This window comes from Acanthaster planci, linkage group LG06 (genome assembly GCF_054643075.1).
Source record: "Acanthaster planci isolate LZ-2023a linkage group LG06, COTS_SCS, whole genome shotgun sequence".
Taxonomy (NCBI): Eukaryota; Metazoa; Echinodermata; class Asteroidea; order Valvatida; family Acanthasteridae; genus Acanthaster; species Acanthaster planci.
Window position 1 is genome coordinate 17,038,367 of NC_141782.1, and position 17,605 is coordinate 17,055,971.

Below are 17,605 nucleotides of genomic sequence, written 5' to 3' on the forward strand. Positions count from 1 at the left end.
CACAAGTCCCTGTAAGACTGTGCACTTTCACCGGTCCGTTATATGTTATCCAGTCTTAAACCAAGTCGTAAGCTATTCAGGGGATCTGCGACAAGCATTCCTTTGTCATAATTCATACTGCTAACTTATGCGCTAACCTTTTATACCTAGTGTGGGCATTCTGTGGACTTACCCATGTCCACAGGACGTTTCCCCTTCTCTGCAAAAGAAGTTTAGAGGCATTTTGGGGTAGGGGTCATCTGTGGTAAAAGGAAGAGGAATAGTCAAGGAAATGTTTTACAGAATTCCAGCTGAAAATCCTGTTCTCAGTTCAAGGAAGGAGAGTCTTTTCACCGAGTTTTCTGAACTGCTGGGAAACAAAGGAATATCCATACTAGGTATGTAAGGTACACCTTGGTGAGTGGACATGTGACTGGCCTTGTGGCCTGAATTGCAGGACTTCAAACTGGCCAAGTGTACATGTGGTATTGTCTCAGTTTCTTGCACCGAATACTTCCAGAAACTTCAAACCTCGTAATTTATTCAAGATTAAAATTACAACAGATCTCTGTACCAATGGCACCACACCTTGCTGACACGTGTGCTTTCCTTGTGCTCAGTGGACCATAGACCCCCCACTTGCCCAGCGTAGGAAAGCTCACCTGTAAACAAGGTGAGATGTCATCAGTACTTTGGTCTATGCATGAACATACACATGTGGATATACTCAGTTGGCAATGTACATGTACATGGATATATGTACTTGGTTGGACCGCGTGAACTTGCTGCTCATTGTTACAGCTGATACGTCAGCCAGCACTAAAATTTGTCCCGGCTACAATCCGGCTACCTGGCTATTCTGCCATCATATGCTCAGCTATTGTAAGACCACCGTGAACACATCACAGTATTACAACCCTGTCCTTCCCTCGCAGTGCAATGACTGACAAGGTACCAGCCCAGCCGGATGTCCTCCCCAGCACAGCCAGAGCCAGCTCGGCTGACTTTACCTGGGTGGGGCACGTGGCCCAGAAGTTGATCCTTCCGCCGCAAGCCCCCCACCGGGCCCCGCTCCACGCCTGCTTCAGCTCACCGGGGGTCTATAACCTGGCCAACATCAGGCTCCTGGCCAGGCCGGCCCGGGAGGGGGCCATCAAATTCCACAGGTCAGGAGGTGAGAGGTCAGAGTTCACACTCCAGAGGAGACTCCCGCTGAGCCTGGTGACAATCGTTGGTGCTTTGATTTAACTTTTAACTGCAGTATTTTTGTTTGTCTGAGTGAAATTTTTAAATTTAATTTTAATCCATTTTTTTTCCACCATGGGAAGACTGCTTTGGAAATGCCTTGCCACTGTGTACATAAATCAGAAACTAAGTCTCTGTAGTATATCTCTTGCATTAACATTAAATTGATAAAGACAAGACAGAACATTGTAATTATTCAACTTCTGGCAATTCTTGGCTTGACACAAAAGAGAGGACCTGCTTGCCAGACAGAATGGGACAGGAAGAACTATGCAAGACAAAGAAATTGGACACCTATCAACTTTGAATGCGTATAGGGTGAACGTGTCTGCAAAGGTGACTGAGGATTTGTATCAGCTTGAGGTAATTTCAAGGAAATCCCAAAGAAAAATGTGCAAGCCCAAGTCAAAATGCTGCTGAACAAAATTCTGTGCTGAACACAAATCAGCGGTGAGCCAGTCACAAGAGAAGTACACCGCAAGGCATGTTGGCGGATAACCCGCTTTTGCCAAGTCACTGATTTCTTTGCTAAGCAGATATCTGCGCTGAGCCACTTGGACAAATTTCACCCGAGAAGACAGCACAGAGAATTTGTAGAGTAAATGGGAAGAGCGCTTCACATTCTTGTTGATATAAAGCTGTGGTTTCAAATCGGACCCCGAACAGTGTTGGTGGCCTTGGGCAAGGTATGTTACCATATTCACCTCTCCAGTCTCTCTCCCGAGCGTGTCATGGTAACCCTCAGAGTTACAGTTTGTACTGATGAAATTGGTCTTTAGGGCACAAGATCAGCTTCCATATCTAATTGGATGCAGCAGGCTTCTCAGGGAATTGAGACGAATGCAAGAGAAATTGAGCTTCCGGTCAGAAATGTTAAGATATTGAGACTGCGGACAGAGCTGAGCGTGTAGACCCAAGGTCCCTGGTAGTGGGAGCATTAGTCTAGGTATTTCAAAGTGTCTGACCCTTGCCTGCTTGTTCCGGAGGGCAGGTGGCAAAGTTCATTGGCTGTTGGGGACCGGAAGGGGGGGTGGAATTTATGGTGATCACATGCCAGAATTCATCCTCTGAAGATAAGCATTGCTACGCCTATTGCATATCATCATCTGTAGCATTGCTGACATGACGTAATCGACAGCGCTACTTCTATAAAGTATTCCATAGTATAAGGTTGGCTTTCTTTAGTATGAAATCCACCAGATCTCACCAAATCTTTGTTTTTTGGATGGGGGGAGGGGGGGAGGAAACCATTACATTTCCCCGTTCATTATCTGGAGACTATATCAGTGTCTGCACTGTTCACATAGTACACATACCTGTGAACGATTGAGTTGATGTTTAAAATGATTAGCTCTTGCATGTGGGTAACAAAACTGTTTGCTGAAAATGACACTTGTATGTATAACTGTCACTTGTCGACTGTGTGCGTTGAAATGGGAAGAACGGGGAGCCACAACAGTGGTGGCACACACAAATTGAGTTGTGCTCTGTAGAGACATTTTGGGCAGGTAATGCAAGTCTTGGTCAGCAATTTCTGCTGATCTGCTTTTATTGTGCAATTTTGTGAACATTGGAGATGAATGAATCCGTATCTTTGGCATCTGGTTTCCTGAACTATTTTTGTAAATTGATGTGTTGGATAAGAAGATGGTGGAATGTTTCTGTTTTGTTGGAAATAGCTGATAGAGACTGAGTATTTGTTTTTTCAATTTGAAATTTTTTTTTTGTCCAAACTGCACCTGTTTTTAAAACAGTTGTACCCACTGATGAAAGGTGAAGTGTTATGTTAACCTGAACACTTGGCCATTTGGATTACAAAAGTGGAACCTGGAGTACCTTTCTTTAATGCTTTGGGCTGCTGACCAGTTGTCAGTTAACAGCACAAACATTCTGACTGCATGACAAAGTGGAACATTATTGTAACCGCTACACTGCCTTACCAATGAGTTATTAAGTCGCACCACACCTTAATATTGGACATTGAAAGACTTCATCCAAACTCACAAACTAAGCCTTAACCACTTTCTGCTGGGGACTCCGGAATCAGAGACGTATGGTTTATATGCGTGGCCGGGGTCTCTGAACTCGAACAAACGAAACAGGGCCCTGTAACAAAATACATTTTTCACTCTCAAAAGTGGTGATAATCCAGCCTTGTTTTGAAACCGTATACCGGGGTTTGGAGCATTGAGAGCGAACGGATTACCACCAGGGACAAAAGCGCTCCACCACCACAGCGATGAGCCACACAGCACCGCTGCACGCTAATCTGGCCCCTATTGAAAAGAGGTCAGCAGTGCACTGAGCCAGGTTCGGGAACAAAAGAAAGTTATATAACACCGTACAATTTGGGCTCTTTTTACAAGGCTGCAGGCCTGGCTGAAATACTCGGGCATCAATGAAGGTTACCTGTCAACTTAGAGTAGTGCCCAAAGATTACTTTGTGTGGCTATAAACGACCGTTAAATGAAATGATGAATTTTTGAAGGATTTTGAAAACGGAAAAAATGATAGTCATGCCGGCCCAGCATCATCAATATTGAAAAATGCCCCGGCTTGAAGTGGTTAACCATGCAAGCATAGCCTGTCTTCAAGGTTTTCAAAGATTAGTTGTAAATGGGTTTGGAGAAACCATTTTAGATGTGAGTGTTGCAGGTCGTGCTTGTCACTGAAATTTCATACTGGTCTTGTTTTTGTCAGAAGTGAATAATTTCTCACTGCAGCTTGCTCAGTGCAGTTTAGGTTGATGATTTGTATTTGTTTAAACCAGAATTTCACATTGACAGTATCTGGCAGTCATTAGCTTTGTTGATGACAACAACTGAACTTAATCTAGCTTCATCTCGATGGCACTGGAGGGTAATGAACTGAACATGTCCAAACTGATGCCATTCTCTCCTGTTGTAGGGATCTTGTGGGGCAGGCTTTTTTGTGCAGCATGTATTGGGGACTAAAAAATAGAATATCTGAGCAGCTAGTGAAGACAATTCATGTCCATGCCACTCTTGCATTAAACTAAGTGGAACTGACAGAAAAAAACAGTCTGGTCAAGGAGACTTGATCATCATTGAGCCCAACCTTTAAGTTCAGGGAAAGATGGTCTGTAAACAAGACAGCGAACCAATTATGTCTTCCCTTTTTTGGAACAATACTTCTCCGTTGGTCACTCAAAGTACCCAGTAATAAGTCCATTACTACATGTAGTCAAATCACAGGTTAGTCTCAACTCAGGTCACCACTCTTGATGAACGATGTAGGAGGCTTTCCAATTCTGCGAATCATTGGAATAGCCCGAGACTTCGTGGTAAATTTATGAGGACTAGACTCCGATGCTGACTTTATTAACCAGACTCCAACCTCTGTGACAGTCGTCAATCCAGTTTTTACAAGCCAGTGCTAGTGTTTGTGATGTCAGATTATGTAAGAACTTAAGCTTTATATTCTAGATTGTATGAGGAGTAGCATGCAATGTCGTTATGTCATTATTCATTCTGTATATTTGAGGCACTTGGTTTAAACAGTCAACAGATGAGATTATTTTAAGCTGTACAGTATTGGTAATAACTAGGTTGTGCGATTTTGGAAGTTCTTTCACCGTAACCGCTCACTCCCATCCTGTCACCACCTTTGGTAATATCATTCTCCAAATATCTCTAGATTTACAGGAAGTATTCAAAGTGCAGCAAAGTTTTAGTGAGCATCTTGTTTCAAATATCTAACAATGCTCACAAATATCTGGTAAACAATTCAACCGTGTTGCTGCCGCACAGCAGCAAGAGGAAATTAGGAGATGAATTTTTTTTCAAACTGCTTTATTTCTGTCTCCCCCCCCAAGACATTTTACATATGACTCCATCTCGCCAAGTTGCAAACCATTGGTAGGATGAAGGCAACGAGTAGATCATCATTTTGAGAAATCAAGGCCCAGTTTCAGGAACTACTGGGATGAAAACAATGCCAAAGAAACTGATGAACGGAAAGTCGGCTGTGAACCAGCATGAAAGCCGTGACAGTTTCTATCATATTGTATTGTTGCTTTTAATCTTATAAAATGGAGGATGATGCTCAGCTTTGAAAATCATATTGTCACAATCATATAGTTCTCATCATATAGTTCTCATCATATAGTCACAATAATACAGTCACACTCATCATATACTCACACTCATCATATAGTCACACTCATCATACAGTCACATTCATATGGTCACACTCATATAGTCACCCTCATCATATAGTCACACTCATCATATAGTCACCCTCATCATATAGTCACACTCATCATATAGTCACCCTCATCATATAGTCACAATCATATAGTCACACTCATCATATAGTCACCCTCATCATATAGTCACACTCATCATATAGTCACAATCATATACATGTAGTCACACTCATACGGTCACACTCATCATATAGTCGCACTCATCATATAGTCACACTCATACGGTCACACTCGTCATATAGTCACATCATATAGTCACACTCATACGGTCACACTCATCATATAATCACACTCATCATATAGTCACACTCATACGGTCACTCTCGTCACAGTCACACTCATCATACAGTCGCACTCATCATACAGTCACACTGATCATGATATTGTACAACTGACCGAAATAGTTTATGCGCTTCTAATCTTTTTTTTAAAAGAAAATATACTGGTTAATATTTTTACCCTCACAAATAAATCAGATTGTTTTTTGTTTAAATAGTCACCGTGAACTGTGCCTGGGTATGTGCATCAAGTTCCATGACAAAATTTGATTAAAAGTACTGATTTCAGTTAACAGACATTTAGGTGAACAGCTTTAATTTCTTTTTTTTTTGGGTGCAATAGTAAGCACTTAAATGTCAGGATGAAATCTTCTACTTGAAAATAAAAGGAAATTGTAGGCACAGGGTGTTCATTGCTATCTTCAGCACAGGTTAACAAACTAGTGGACTTCTGTGGAGATTTACTGATGCTGAGTACTGGCAGTTAATTCATAATATTAAATAAAATATCTATCAACCTTGTCAACACAGTAAGGAGTTTAAAAGTGTCTACATGTTTTTCTGTGCTTAACTGGAGGAGGGAATGTGCTCACCTTTTATAATTACCGACAAACATTGCATGGATGACTTATTTTCTGATGGTGGCATTTTCATATCCCTGAAAACCATTTTGTACAAATCAAGATCAACAAGCTGGACAGCGTAAAGTACACTGGGCTGATTTCTAATCAGAGTGTGCACAAAACTACACCATTCAGTGTTTACTTTGCGCCAGGGGCTGATAATTAAGTGGACATATTAAACTTTGAGATTTGCTAAGAGTAGATGTTTGCTTAGCAAATAAAAAAGATCTTGGACAAAACATGTCATGCAGTGTATATTTTCTTGAGACCGGTCCCTGGCTGACAGAGGTCTAGGTTGAATGTTTGGCTAGCATTACTTTCCCCGCTGAGAAGCTTCATGATAGTGGCCAGCAGTAGAGCAGCGCTTAATCTGAGGTGCATGTTAAAAAAACAGTTGGGACTGCTGCGTGTTCCAGCTTAGTGATGTCCGTAATTCCATCATAGAAGGGCCTATAATTGCACATGCACAAGTGTGTGGACCTGAGAACAAAAGATGTCTGCTTAATGCAGACAGTGGTGTAGTCGAGACAATCATAAAACCAGTCACAAGACTGATCACAAGACCAGTCACAAGACTGATCACAAGATACCAGTTACAAGTATTAAACAGGGTGGACAGTGATGAAGAAAGGCTTTTGTTTCAGTTCATTTGAATAGGTTGTGACTTGACTTCAGAACCGGAAGTCTTGAGTTGGTCTTTGGGTGGTCTTGTGATTTCCTTCAGAGGTTTCGACAACAACAATAAATGTAGATAGTGAAGTAATTTTATGTCGACTCGCAAATGTCCAGATGTTCACCTTCCTCTGAAAAACAGGTTTAGAGGTATTTGGGGTTAGGGTTATTCACAGTAGAGGGAATTGGAACAGTCGAGGAAAGCGTTCACAAAAGCTGGTTTAAGAGGGTGTGTACAGAGCTAGAAAAATTAATATTTTCAACAATTTTCTCACAACACGAGAACAAGGGAATATCCACACTAGGTATGAGCAATACTATGTGCGGCTCACATAGTCCTTGTACTTGGTAACATTTCCTGAAAAGTGTTGTCATTTCTGGCAGATGAAACTTTATTTCTCACTTTATTCAAGTATCACATACATGTAGATTGTTGCTGCATAGTAATCTTAGATCTGAAGGTTATCTAGGAAGTAGAATATTTTTGGGATTTGTTTCCACTGTTGATTTATGTAAATAGAACATTAACACAAAGTTTATGCATTTTTCTCCATTTTGTATACAACCATATATGGTAATTTCCTATACATCATTATTTTTGTCTATTTGAAACTATGTACCAATTACATGTATTGTGTTGTTTATTCTGATTCCAGACATCGTTAGTAGAATTGCTTGTATTATTTGTAAATTAAAACATGGCAGGCACACCCGAGTTGAGACAGCAGGTGGAAAACCTATTCAAGTGGACAGCTACACATTGCATTATTTACTGTTCAAAACTAATTCTGCAGATACTTGTAAGAAACCTGTAAATTGAAAAGTGAATATAATAAATTATAAATGTACATGAAGTTAATGTCTTTGTACTTTATTGTCAAGTGTCCATGGGAAAACGTGTTTCACAGCAGTAAAGAACACTGTATGGCCAACCACGCAAGAAATTGAAGTATGATTGTAGGCCTGGAAAGCATACCTTTGCAAATAAGCGCAGTCAAAAGAAAAAAGAAAAGAAATCTTTTAGGTTCAGATCCGAGGACTCCAACAAATTTGTCTAAAATAAAAGTTTAAAAGCTGGTTGTTATTGGCCTTTGTTTAAGCCCTTTGTCCTGAAGTTGCTAATGTCCGGTCGCTTGGCAAATTAACGCTCCTATGAAAATTGTACAATTTAAAGGAAACATGCATCTGATTTTCAGCTCAACTTGTTTTCACACACATTACTTTGTGTCACAACAATGCACACAAGATCGAAATGCGCAAATACTTTTTCATTAAAAGTGACGGAGGTGGTAGTTTTTCCATTCTTAGAAAATCCTTTCAACACATTTAAGAGCGGGCTCTTTTTTTTGTTTGTCTCACAAGGCACTACTTGTCAATAGAGCATAAGTAAAAAACTTAGGCTTTCATAATTATTCCCCAACAATGTTTGGAACTATTTTGAACTAGGAACCATTGGCCATTGTTATTGTACAAACAAGCTATTTAACATAGTAAACAACTAAAAAGTAAAACTTCCTCTGCGGAAATGTAGAAAGGTGCGATACATACATGTACATTATTTGTACATAGACCTATGGGGCCACTACTATTCTGCCTTGGATGACATCACACCATTTTCATTAGCATAAAAAGCAAAATGTTGTTTATCCCTTGTAGTGTCACAAAAGAGGTGGAAAGTCCTAATAAATTTGCAAGAAGGCTTTACATGCACTGAACTAAATGCATTGAACTCATAAAAATCCTATTTCTCCTTTAAACGCTGCCTAGGGAGCTCTTGACTTACCATCTGGCTTAATGATATCAAATGAGTGTCTTCAGTTCCCCATTTCTACTGGACTGAAACTGTTAAGTTCTGCAGTTCAAATCTCTCGTTAAGAATGTACATTTGTCACTGTCAAGTCCCTTCTTCAAGTCCCTTCTTCAAGTCCCTTCTTCAAGTCCCTTCTTCAAGTCCCTTCTTCAAGTCCCTTCTTCAAGTCCCTTCTTCAAGTCCCTTCTTCAAGTCCCTTCTTCAAGTCCCTTCTTCAAGTCCCTTCTTCAAGTCCCTTCTTCAAGTCCCTTCTTCAAGTCCCTTCTTCAAGTCCCTTCTTCAAGTCCCTTCTTCCTCCTCCTCATCTTCACCAAACGACAGCAGGGACGTGTTCTTCACCTTCTTCCTTTCGTCCTTCCTGTCCGTGGACCCCTTACCTCCATATTCCTTCTTTTTCTTCTTTGCCGAGCTGGCAGTGAGATCCGAGGCACCACCCTCCTCTGTAGAGCGCTTGACTGGTTTCTTGAACATGATCTTCCCAACTGGTGGCTGCTCCTCTTCTGCGTTGTGCAGAGGACGGACGGAGAGAGAGAGAGGGGGGGAAAAATATGAGACATGAACAATCCATTTCTGTTGGAATGCACACGCATGGTATATCATTTGAAACTGTCCCCATCAGCCTCTGTCTTCTGGTGAGTACATGTAGGCATTTCTACAGGGGTGCAAATGTTCTCTCCAAGAAAAAATGGGGGGCACTCATTGGTGTCAACAAGAGTTTTCTGGGGGAGGAGTTTAGAACTCATTGGCAGCAAACTGCAAAAAAAACTTTTACAGGGGAAGGAGTCAATTCCAAGGTATTTTTAGGTAAATTGGCGATTTTCACCCCTATTTCTTTCATTTGTTTTCTTTTAAAATCTCTTCTATTTTTCTTCAGGGGGAAGCAACCCTCTCTCCTCTTCCTCGTAATGTCCAAGGGGGATCTGTGTGACATTCTGGACTGCATACTTGAGGGCAGAGGATACCTTCTACTGTCACCACTGAAACTATATTTTGTTATTAGGCACAAAAAGAGGACATACATGTAAACATAGTGAAAAAGGAACCTACAGACCACCCAACCCACTCTCTAATTTACACTCCAATTTGAAGTTAAAAGAACAAATTTCAGGCATCGGCTGGAAAGAGTGGATAACCCACCCTTTACAGCATGCAGTACTTGGCATATTGATATCAATCTCCAAATATAGAACACAAGATTCCACCTCAAATTTCCCCTAGAACTACATCTTGCTGTGTGCCAGACAAACATGAGATACAATATATGCTAGTGTTGGACAAATGTCCTCGATATTGAGACTTGGAATCCTTATTCAGCTAGCCTATGCAGCTATAGTAGGATGGTGTATGAGTGACATCACAGGCAACAGGTATGTACGACATACACGTATCTGACCTTCAACATCAGTGAGGAGGGGCATAATCCACAAAGTCCCAAAGAAAAGTGTACATGTAAGCAGAGTGTGACACCATCGTTATGTTTTAGGTCTACTGAAACTTTCAACCCCAACCTTTTTTTTCCACAGTTTTCATGTGTTCCTCTGCCTCTTCCTGCGTCAAGTCCCCATCACGAAGCACGACAACTGTGGGCTTCTCGTCATCAGCCTCTGGTCTGTTGTCGTCATCATCATCTTCATCAAACTTGGGAATCTCTCTCTGTTGGCACCAATGCAAGACTAGCATTCAGTAACTGTTATCACAACTGTTAACTGTTGACAAATGGTATTTACAGACTGTAGCCTCAGACCTCAAAACAATTTATATCTGAAACTCAGCAAAACTACCAGTGCTAGTCAAGAGTGTAGATCCCATGAGGATGGGGGTACTTTTTGGAGGGAGTGGGCTGGACAGGATCCACCCCTCGGACTACATGTGTGGGGTTTGTCATTCTAGAGAGGTGGAATGATGAACCCCACACAGTTCTAGGGGTAGGCCTACACAGTTCTAGGGGTAGGCCTACACAGGATCATGACAAGAAAAAAAACTGAACCTTAAAGTTAGTCTAAAATTTTCCTTTGTCTATGAGTACCCGTCTTGCCCGTGTTACTAACAGTAAGTTCAACTTACTGTTACTGTTAGTAGTAACACTGAGTGTTACAAAGTAGGCCTAGGCCCTAATTCCAAATACAACAGCCTGATTTTTGTAATCAGGTAATGAAATCAAATTAGACAAAAATTCTATTTAAAAATGGGCATTAGCTTATACTAAGTCTGCTTCGAATGTACCGGTTTCGCATTGTCAACGCAGTTTATCCAGAGACCTGGAAGGTTCTCCTCCAGGTCTATGTTTTACCATAATTATTATCATGAGGATTTTTTCCACCGCAAGCTGCACACCTTTGTTTCAATACTGGGGCCTTCCTTGTAGCCTGCTTGTTGCTTAAATTTCGCCAGAAAGCTTGGTTCACTCGGTTTGACATAACTGATACCGGATGGTCGACCAGACATTATGAACAAAATTTTGAAAGATCTTGAAAAGACAGACGAATTCACAGCACCAGCAGCTCTAACGGCAAACCATAGGCCAGAAGGAGAAATGGGCAAACACACCAGTTTCACAGTCGAGCAGACGACATGACACTCACGACGATGACCCCACATAAAATATTCTTCTCAGTATGCATTGAATATGCTGTGTATAATATTTTTTAAGACTTAAAGAAAAGTAGCATAAAGTATTTTAAAGGAATATAGATCATATTTAAACTTTCGTTGAAACGATATTTCTTTTAATCTAAAAGATTATACTGGATAATTGTAGTCTATATTGAACGAGCCTGCATTGAACTTCGGCCATCAGCGCCAAAATTCAAAGCACATAACCTACATGTACATGATGTATATGTACACGTAACAACACATCGACAATAAATTCCGTAGAATTTTAGCCGATACAAGTCAAGAATGTCGTCAGCAGGTAAATGATAGTGTTCCTTCAAACCTTGTCTATTCAGTAAGCTCGTGTGACTATTTATAAATTCGCCTCTTGTTCGGTATGGTGCCTGTAAACATGGAGGAAGGACTCAAGGAGGAAAGTCAGTCATGTCAGTGGAGCTGCGATGATTGTCATTGTGTCTTCTTCGACTTCGTGCCGAGCTTGGCCGACGTTAACAACACTCATAGGCCTTATCACAAATACTGCATGGGTGATTTTACACAACTGTAGAAAGGCATTGTGGGACGGAAAAAGGAGCAAACATTGCCCCTTTTTTCTTCCCACAATGCCTTACTACCATTGTGCAAAATCACCCATGCAGTATTTGCAATAAGGCTTATGACAGTAGGCCTATGTACATGTACATACTAGGCCTACATAGCAAACCTACCTCAACCTGCATTTTACTTAAGCCAACGCCACGCACCATTGCAGTGAAGGCCTTCATGTAGTGTATGTACGTAGCTAGCTCAGTCAGAACAGTGGTACCAGTGGCGAGTGACCACCTACATGTACGTGACTACGATCTGATGATGATGGCCAGGCACTGTGGCAGTTGCATTGGCTGTTGCATTTGCATACAGTTCTGCTGGATTTAGGTCGTCATTTTTTGAGGTGTTCATTACCTTTAGCACCCTGTTCCTATATAATAAGCAACAAAGTCTAATTTCTTAAAACATCTTACCTGGCATCCCTGGACACGTTGGTGGTGATGTCCTCTTTCCTAGGCCTATCCGAAAGAAAAAGGGCAGGGCTTTGGTTTTTGAGGGAATTTTATGGTAAAACAGCAGCATAAATCACACGACACAAAGAGCTGTGAACGAAGACGAATTAGTGAATGTAGTCTTGTGCCTTGACCTGGATGAAGTTTTTGTGAAATTTAGTATATCCATAATGGCTAGGTACATGTAGGGTAACCCGACGTGAAACAAATGGCTTAATGCTGTCGTCTTTCTCCGAACTCGGGTGAGAAAATTCTGGTTTTCTTGCTTATATATTATCAAAATTCACCTAGCCTAGCACTACTAGGATTAAGAACTGGATCTTCAATGTCGGAAAGTCAGTTTGAAAAAGTGGACTCTTTTCCTTTATTGTAGGAATAGGCCGTTAAAGGTAATGAACACCATTTTTGGAGTTATCTTGAAGAGGATGTCATATTCGTAAGAAATATTTAGATATACATGTATATAAATATGGATTCCATTGGACTCTGCAAAGCAAAGAAAAAATTGCTTTTAAGTGGGGATGTTTTGAGATGTTTTTGTCCACGTATAGGTATTTGCAGAGCAAACTGTGATTATTTTGTACACAAAAATGAGTGTGGATTTTAAATGAAAACCTCAAAAAACAAACGTTTGTAAAATTGTTCTTATTTGTGCCTTATTTCAATGAATCAAATGCTGGCTTCACTTCAAATTTCAAAAATTTTGAAATTGGAAATTAAATAGGCCTAGAGGAGCTACATTGTGCAAAAAAGACAAATTCCAATCACAGTTTCGTGTACGTGTATGAAATTCTCCTAAGATTGAAATTTTATTTTTAAAATTTTATTTGGTATGTCCAAAATAAAGATAATGTAGCATGTGTAGGCCTTGTTTGTATTGTAACATTTGACATGTTCTAGAATACATGTAGCTACTCAGGGTTAGAATAGCCTGTAATACAGTTGTTCATTGACATTGTCACTGGTTTATGTCACTGTCATTCATGGTCCATTCCAGTACTTGCAGACATGTCTCCGGACTCAAGATTACCAATAGAAATTTTGGCCTTCTTGTACATGTACTGCCTCTGGTGATTTTTTTTCATGTTTGTGAGAATTGTCTCTTACTAATGCCCTCTATGAAATCAAGCATAATCAAAAAAGGCTGTCCAAGATTTTTGTAAACAATGCAACGTGTGTGTACACATAGTTCTGGGTAAATAGTCGTTCCCATTAAAAAGCTTTGCTCTGTTTCTGCTGGGTTTTATTTTTGTCATTGGAGAGAAAATTGATTCTACCTTTCAATCCCTTCTTTTTTCATTTTAGACCTTCACCCGAAAGACAACTCAACTGGCGGGTAAGATTGATTTAAATGTACTCCAGTTATAATTTGTTGCCAGGGTCTTTTGGTAAATACACAGGCAATATGAAGTATTAAATTCAACAGCAGCCTTTGGAAGTGCTTCATGAGACAAACACATGGTCCTCAGGCGTCACTACTGTTTGCATTATGTGTGAGCTAATGTATGCATGCTCAAACTGAGGCAGCGGAGGGGTCATGTGGGACTAGACAAGTACACTGTACATGTACATGTATGTACCCACCGCCTGACCACCAAGTGTTTAAAGAGTCTCTTATTTGTGTACCTGTGGTTTCTCATCTTAACTAGTAAAAACAATCTATTATTACTGAAGGAAAAGATGTCATATTGCTTATGAATGGCTTGGTAAATAAAAATAAAAAGAACTAATACTTGACTTCACTTTAAAACAACACTCTCAGTTGTAAGCATCTACATTGTACATTGTAACTTCGTGACTGTATAGTCACTTGCTGTGAAAACCAAACTTGGCAGAAGATGGCAAATTAGGGACCTGGCGAGTGTACAACCACAGGTGTCAAATTATCAGTGGTTTTTTTGCATGTTCTATTTCATTTCACAAAATTTGACAACTGGAAAATTTTTCCAATGTCATCATCCCTCTTTTACACTTCCATCAGTGATGGAGACTCCATCAGGGTCTACCTCCGGGTTCGTCCTCCCGACCAGGACAATGGCATCGACTCAGGCCAGATACTGACTGTCCAGCCTCCGGACATGGTCATCCTGCCGTGCAAGCCAGAGCCTAAGGTCTTCACCTTTGATCACGTGGCTGATATCCACACCACACAGGTAGGCCCTTTACTGCCAAACATTCACAACAGACAAGAAAACATTTCCAATTTTTAAATGGTTACTTTCTCTCAATTTTATGGAATTTGGTGATGCCAATAGGGCTAAAAGATTATTATAGCCTATGCCCTGCATGTACCTTTGAATATCTTCTTGCCTAAACATGTCTGGGACCTTTCATTCTTTAGATACTTTATGAATAGCTCCAACATCTGCTCATCACATAAAGTTTAAGTACAGTTAGTAGAGACTAAACTCAGAAAGCCTCGCAAAACAAACATAGTTTAATATCACAGGAAAATCAGTGCTACAATTTGGCTGGAACGAGAGAATGCTAGAACCAATTCAGCGTCTTTGGAGATGTTTGCTGCTCTGTTTTTATCACTTGTGATAGTGGATCAGTTTTTTTTGCTTTCCCAGAGATCAAGGTGTCACAATGTCACACTTCTTTGAGAAATGAACAGTGGGCCCGTTAATTTAAACGAAAGACTGTGTTAGCAAGGTTGGAAAAGTTCACTGGACCAACGGACTGAGACCAGTGCAGAATTTTTAATGTTGGTCTTGCAGCATCCATACCAGTACAAACGAGCAGTAACTTTTCATTCATCATATTTATCTTCGGATTATTCCAAAATTTTTGTAAAAAGATATTTTGGTGCGCTTTATTTTCTTGGAGATAAAGGTGCATACATGTACAATGTGTATCACAAACACGGAGTGCTCCGAAAATGCCAAAATTGTAATGCAAGTTAAATGCAGGGCACAACTCAAATGAGTCGGGCAATCTCTCAGTATCAAAGAATAACCATGAACATGATACTCAGAAGACAAGAACAGTAAGTGCCTATTCTCCTTGGGCTATATCTGAATACATGTACCCAGCCAAGATAAAGAGAGAGTGAAAAATCTTTTTTTTTTTAGGAAGCAGTATTTGCTGCTGTTGGCAGGAAGACAATCGAGAGCTGCGTGGCAGGGTACAATTCCACTATATTTGCCTAGTAAGTGCTTGAATTCATCCTAAAGTAGAATTAGTTTACAAATCTGTCTCGTTCTCTGTATAACAGATTACTTTTTACAGTTGCTTCCGGTACATACACTAAGCATACATGTACATTGTACATATGCATGTAACAATAGTTTGGAAGCTGACTGTGTGGTATAATGTGAATACCAGCTGCAGCTGGGGCCAATTTCATAGAGCTGCTTAAGCACAAAATTTGCTTAAGCGCAAAAAACATTGCTTGATAAATCAGTTAACCAGCCAAAATTCCATGTGATGTATATTGTTTGGGGATTGTATTTAGCTGTTGTTTGGTTAGCATGACATTCAGATAGAGTTTCAACTGGTAACCTTTGTTTATTAAGCAAAGTTTTTTCCTGCTTAAGCAAATTTTGTGCTTAAGCAGCTCCATGAAATTGGCCCCTGGGTTACTTGAAATTTATACATTTGTACAACAAACAAGTCAACAAGTTTGGGTTCTGGACATGGGGAATTCTGTGTATAACTCAATGAATCCTGGGAATTCTGTGTTTATGATGCATTGCTCATGGTGACTGTATACATGTAGATATACGCTGTATTACAATCAAGAAATTAAACTTTGCACCCAAGACACTGATTAAAACCCAAAGACATTCTTGATTGGGAGGTCAGTTCCTTTTGTGGGCAGGTCTTTCCCCTGTTACGAGTGGTTGATGATTACCTAGACTTTACAGTAAAGAACTACAGGTTCGTATAATTACCATGCGTTTGAATTACCAGTTTTCTTTAGCAGAAGTGTACATGCTACAGATTTTTAAAATCTCATCCTTTAATTTGTTTTTCTTTTCATTTCCAGCGGACAAACTGGATCAGGCAAGACATTCACAATGATGGGTAAGTTGAACCGTTGAGGATAACAAATTTTTGTATGACACAAATTGAAAGTGACCTCTCTCCAGGGGAAAAACTCCAACCAACTAGCAAATGAAAATATAATCAGAGATGGAGATTTGCTTTGAATCTGTCACATAATATGAAGTATCACTTTCTGTCAGTTGCACCGGTAAAATGCACATTTTATACCCAGAATCTTATTGCTAAAAAAACACTACAGTTTAATTTATGTCAATCAAGAGAAATTTCAGATCTGATGCTCAACAATTTTTCTTTTGTTTTTTGCATAGGACCTGATGAGGCTGATAATTTCCACCATGAACTGCGAGGTGTCATCCCAAGAAGCTTTGAATACCTGTTCAGTCTTGTTAACAGGGAACGTGAAAAGGTAGCCTCCAAATGCTTTACAAGGCATCAAAACTGTGGAAAAGTCCAAAGCTAACTTGAAGAAATCATTATAGAGCATAAGTCTCCTTTCCCTTTCAAGCAAGATGAGAAAATTGAATAGGAAGAAATCCTCAGGCTGAAAACGGAGGTGTTAAGTTTTCCATTTATTTGCTTATTTTACATTGAAAGGATGGTCAAGATAACAAAACAGTCAAGATTCGTGCTGGCCTTGAGTCTTGGCCTGAGTCCCTCAAAAGTTGAAAACTGAGCTCATGGCCATCAAACAATGTAGTCCTACAGGTCTGTTGTGTACTTGTACATGAAAAAGCTGTGTGTTTGCCTGCCTTCAATCCTGTAAAACCCTCCCAAATGCCAAAAAAGTGAACTATGAAATATGTGGGAGAACTTAGCGTCGTGATGGTCTGTTAGGGTGATGGATGACATGAATGCCATACTGTGCATCTATTGCAAAACTGATAGTAAATGTTGCAATTCGATTTTTTTTAGGTACTTCCATATTTATCTCTGTAGAGGTGAAATTGATTTAAATGTCATGACCTATTTTTTTCAGCTGTTCTAGCTGGTAGTTCCCAAATGAGCTTGGTTTGACATTTACTGATGTAAGGAGATAAGGAGACTCTGACAAGCTTGCAGGAACCCCCCCCCCAACAAAAACTTAATATCCTTCAATTACACGA

At 40.1% G+C, this 17,605-nt stretch overlaps 3 protein-coding genes across 4 annotated transcripts in view; 2 read left to right on the top strand and 1 right to left on the bottom strand.

Annotated features, from left to right (window-relative positions):
* Positions 1 to 7,879, top strand: part of trappc8 (trafficking protein particle complex 8) — a 37,077-nt gene extending 29,198 nt beyond the window's left edge. For both annotated transcript variants that reach the window (XM_022240446.2, XM_022240447.2), the window contains exon 29: positions 915 to 7,879. In XM_022240446.2, coding sequence (XP_022096138.2) covers positions 915 to 1,227 — 313 coding nt within the window. In that variant the 3' untranslated portion in view covers positions 1,228 to 7,879. The remainder of the gene's footprint in view (positions 1 to 914) is intronic.
* On the bottom strand, positions 7,394 to 11,427 carry LOC147798893 (uncharacterized). Its single transcript, XM_087138068.1, has 3 exons — positions 11,170 to 11,427; positions 10,344 to 10,488; positions 7,394 to 9,335 (listed from the first exon to the last, which is right to left on the bottom strand). Exons 1-3 carry the CDS (start codon positions 11,278 to 11,280, stop codon positions 9,115 to 9,117), a joined length of 477 nt encoding a protein of 158 aa, XP_086994194.1. The 5' UTR covers positions 11,281 to 11,427; the 3' UTR covers positions 7,394 to 9,114.
* A 207-nt stretch (positions 11,428 to 11,634) lies between these two features.
* LOC147798894 (kinesin-like protein KIF15) overlaps positions 11,635 to 17,605 on the top strand; it is a 41,194-nt gene continuing 35,223 nt past the window's right edge. The window contains exons 1-6 of the mRNA XM_087138026.1: positions 11,635 to 11,749; positions 13,797 to 13,827; positions 14,473 to 14,644; positions 15,566 to 15,642; positions 16,483 to 16,520; positions 16,811 to 16,908. Coding sequence (XP_086994152.1) covers positions 11,737 to 11,749; positions 13,797 to 13,827; positions 14,473 to 14,644; positions 15,566 to 15,642; positions 16,483 to 16,520; positions 16,811 to 16,908 — 429 coding nt within the window. The 5' untranslated portion in view covers positions 11,635 to 11,736. The remainder of the gene's footprint in view (positions 11,750 to 13,796; positions 13,828 to 14,472; positions 14,645 to 15,565; positions 15,643 to 16,482; positions 16,521 to 16,810; positions 16,909 to 17,605) is intronic.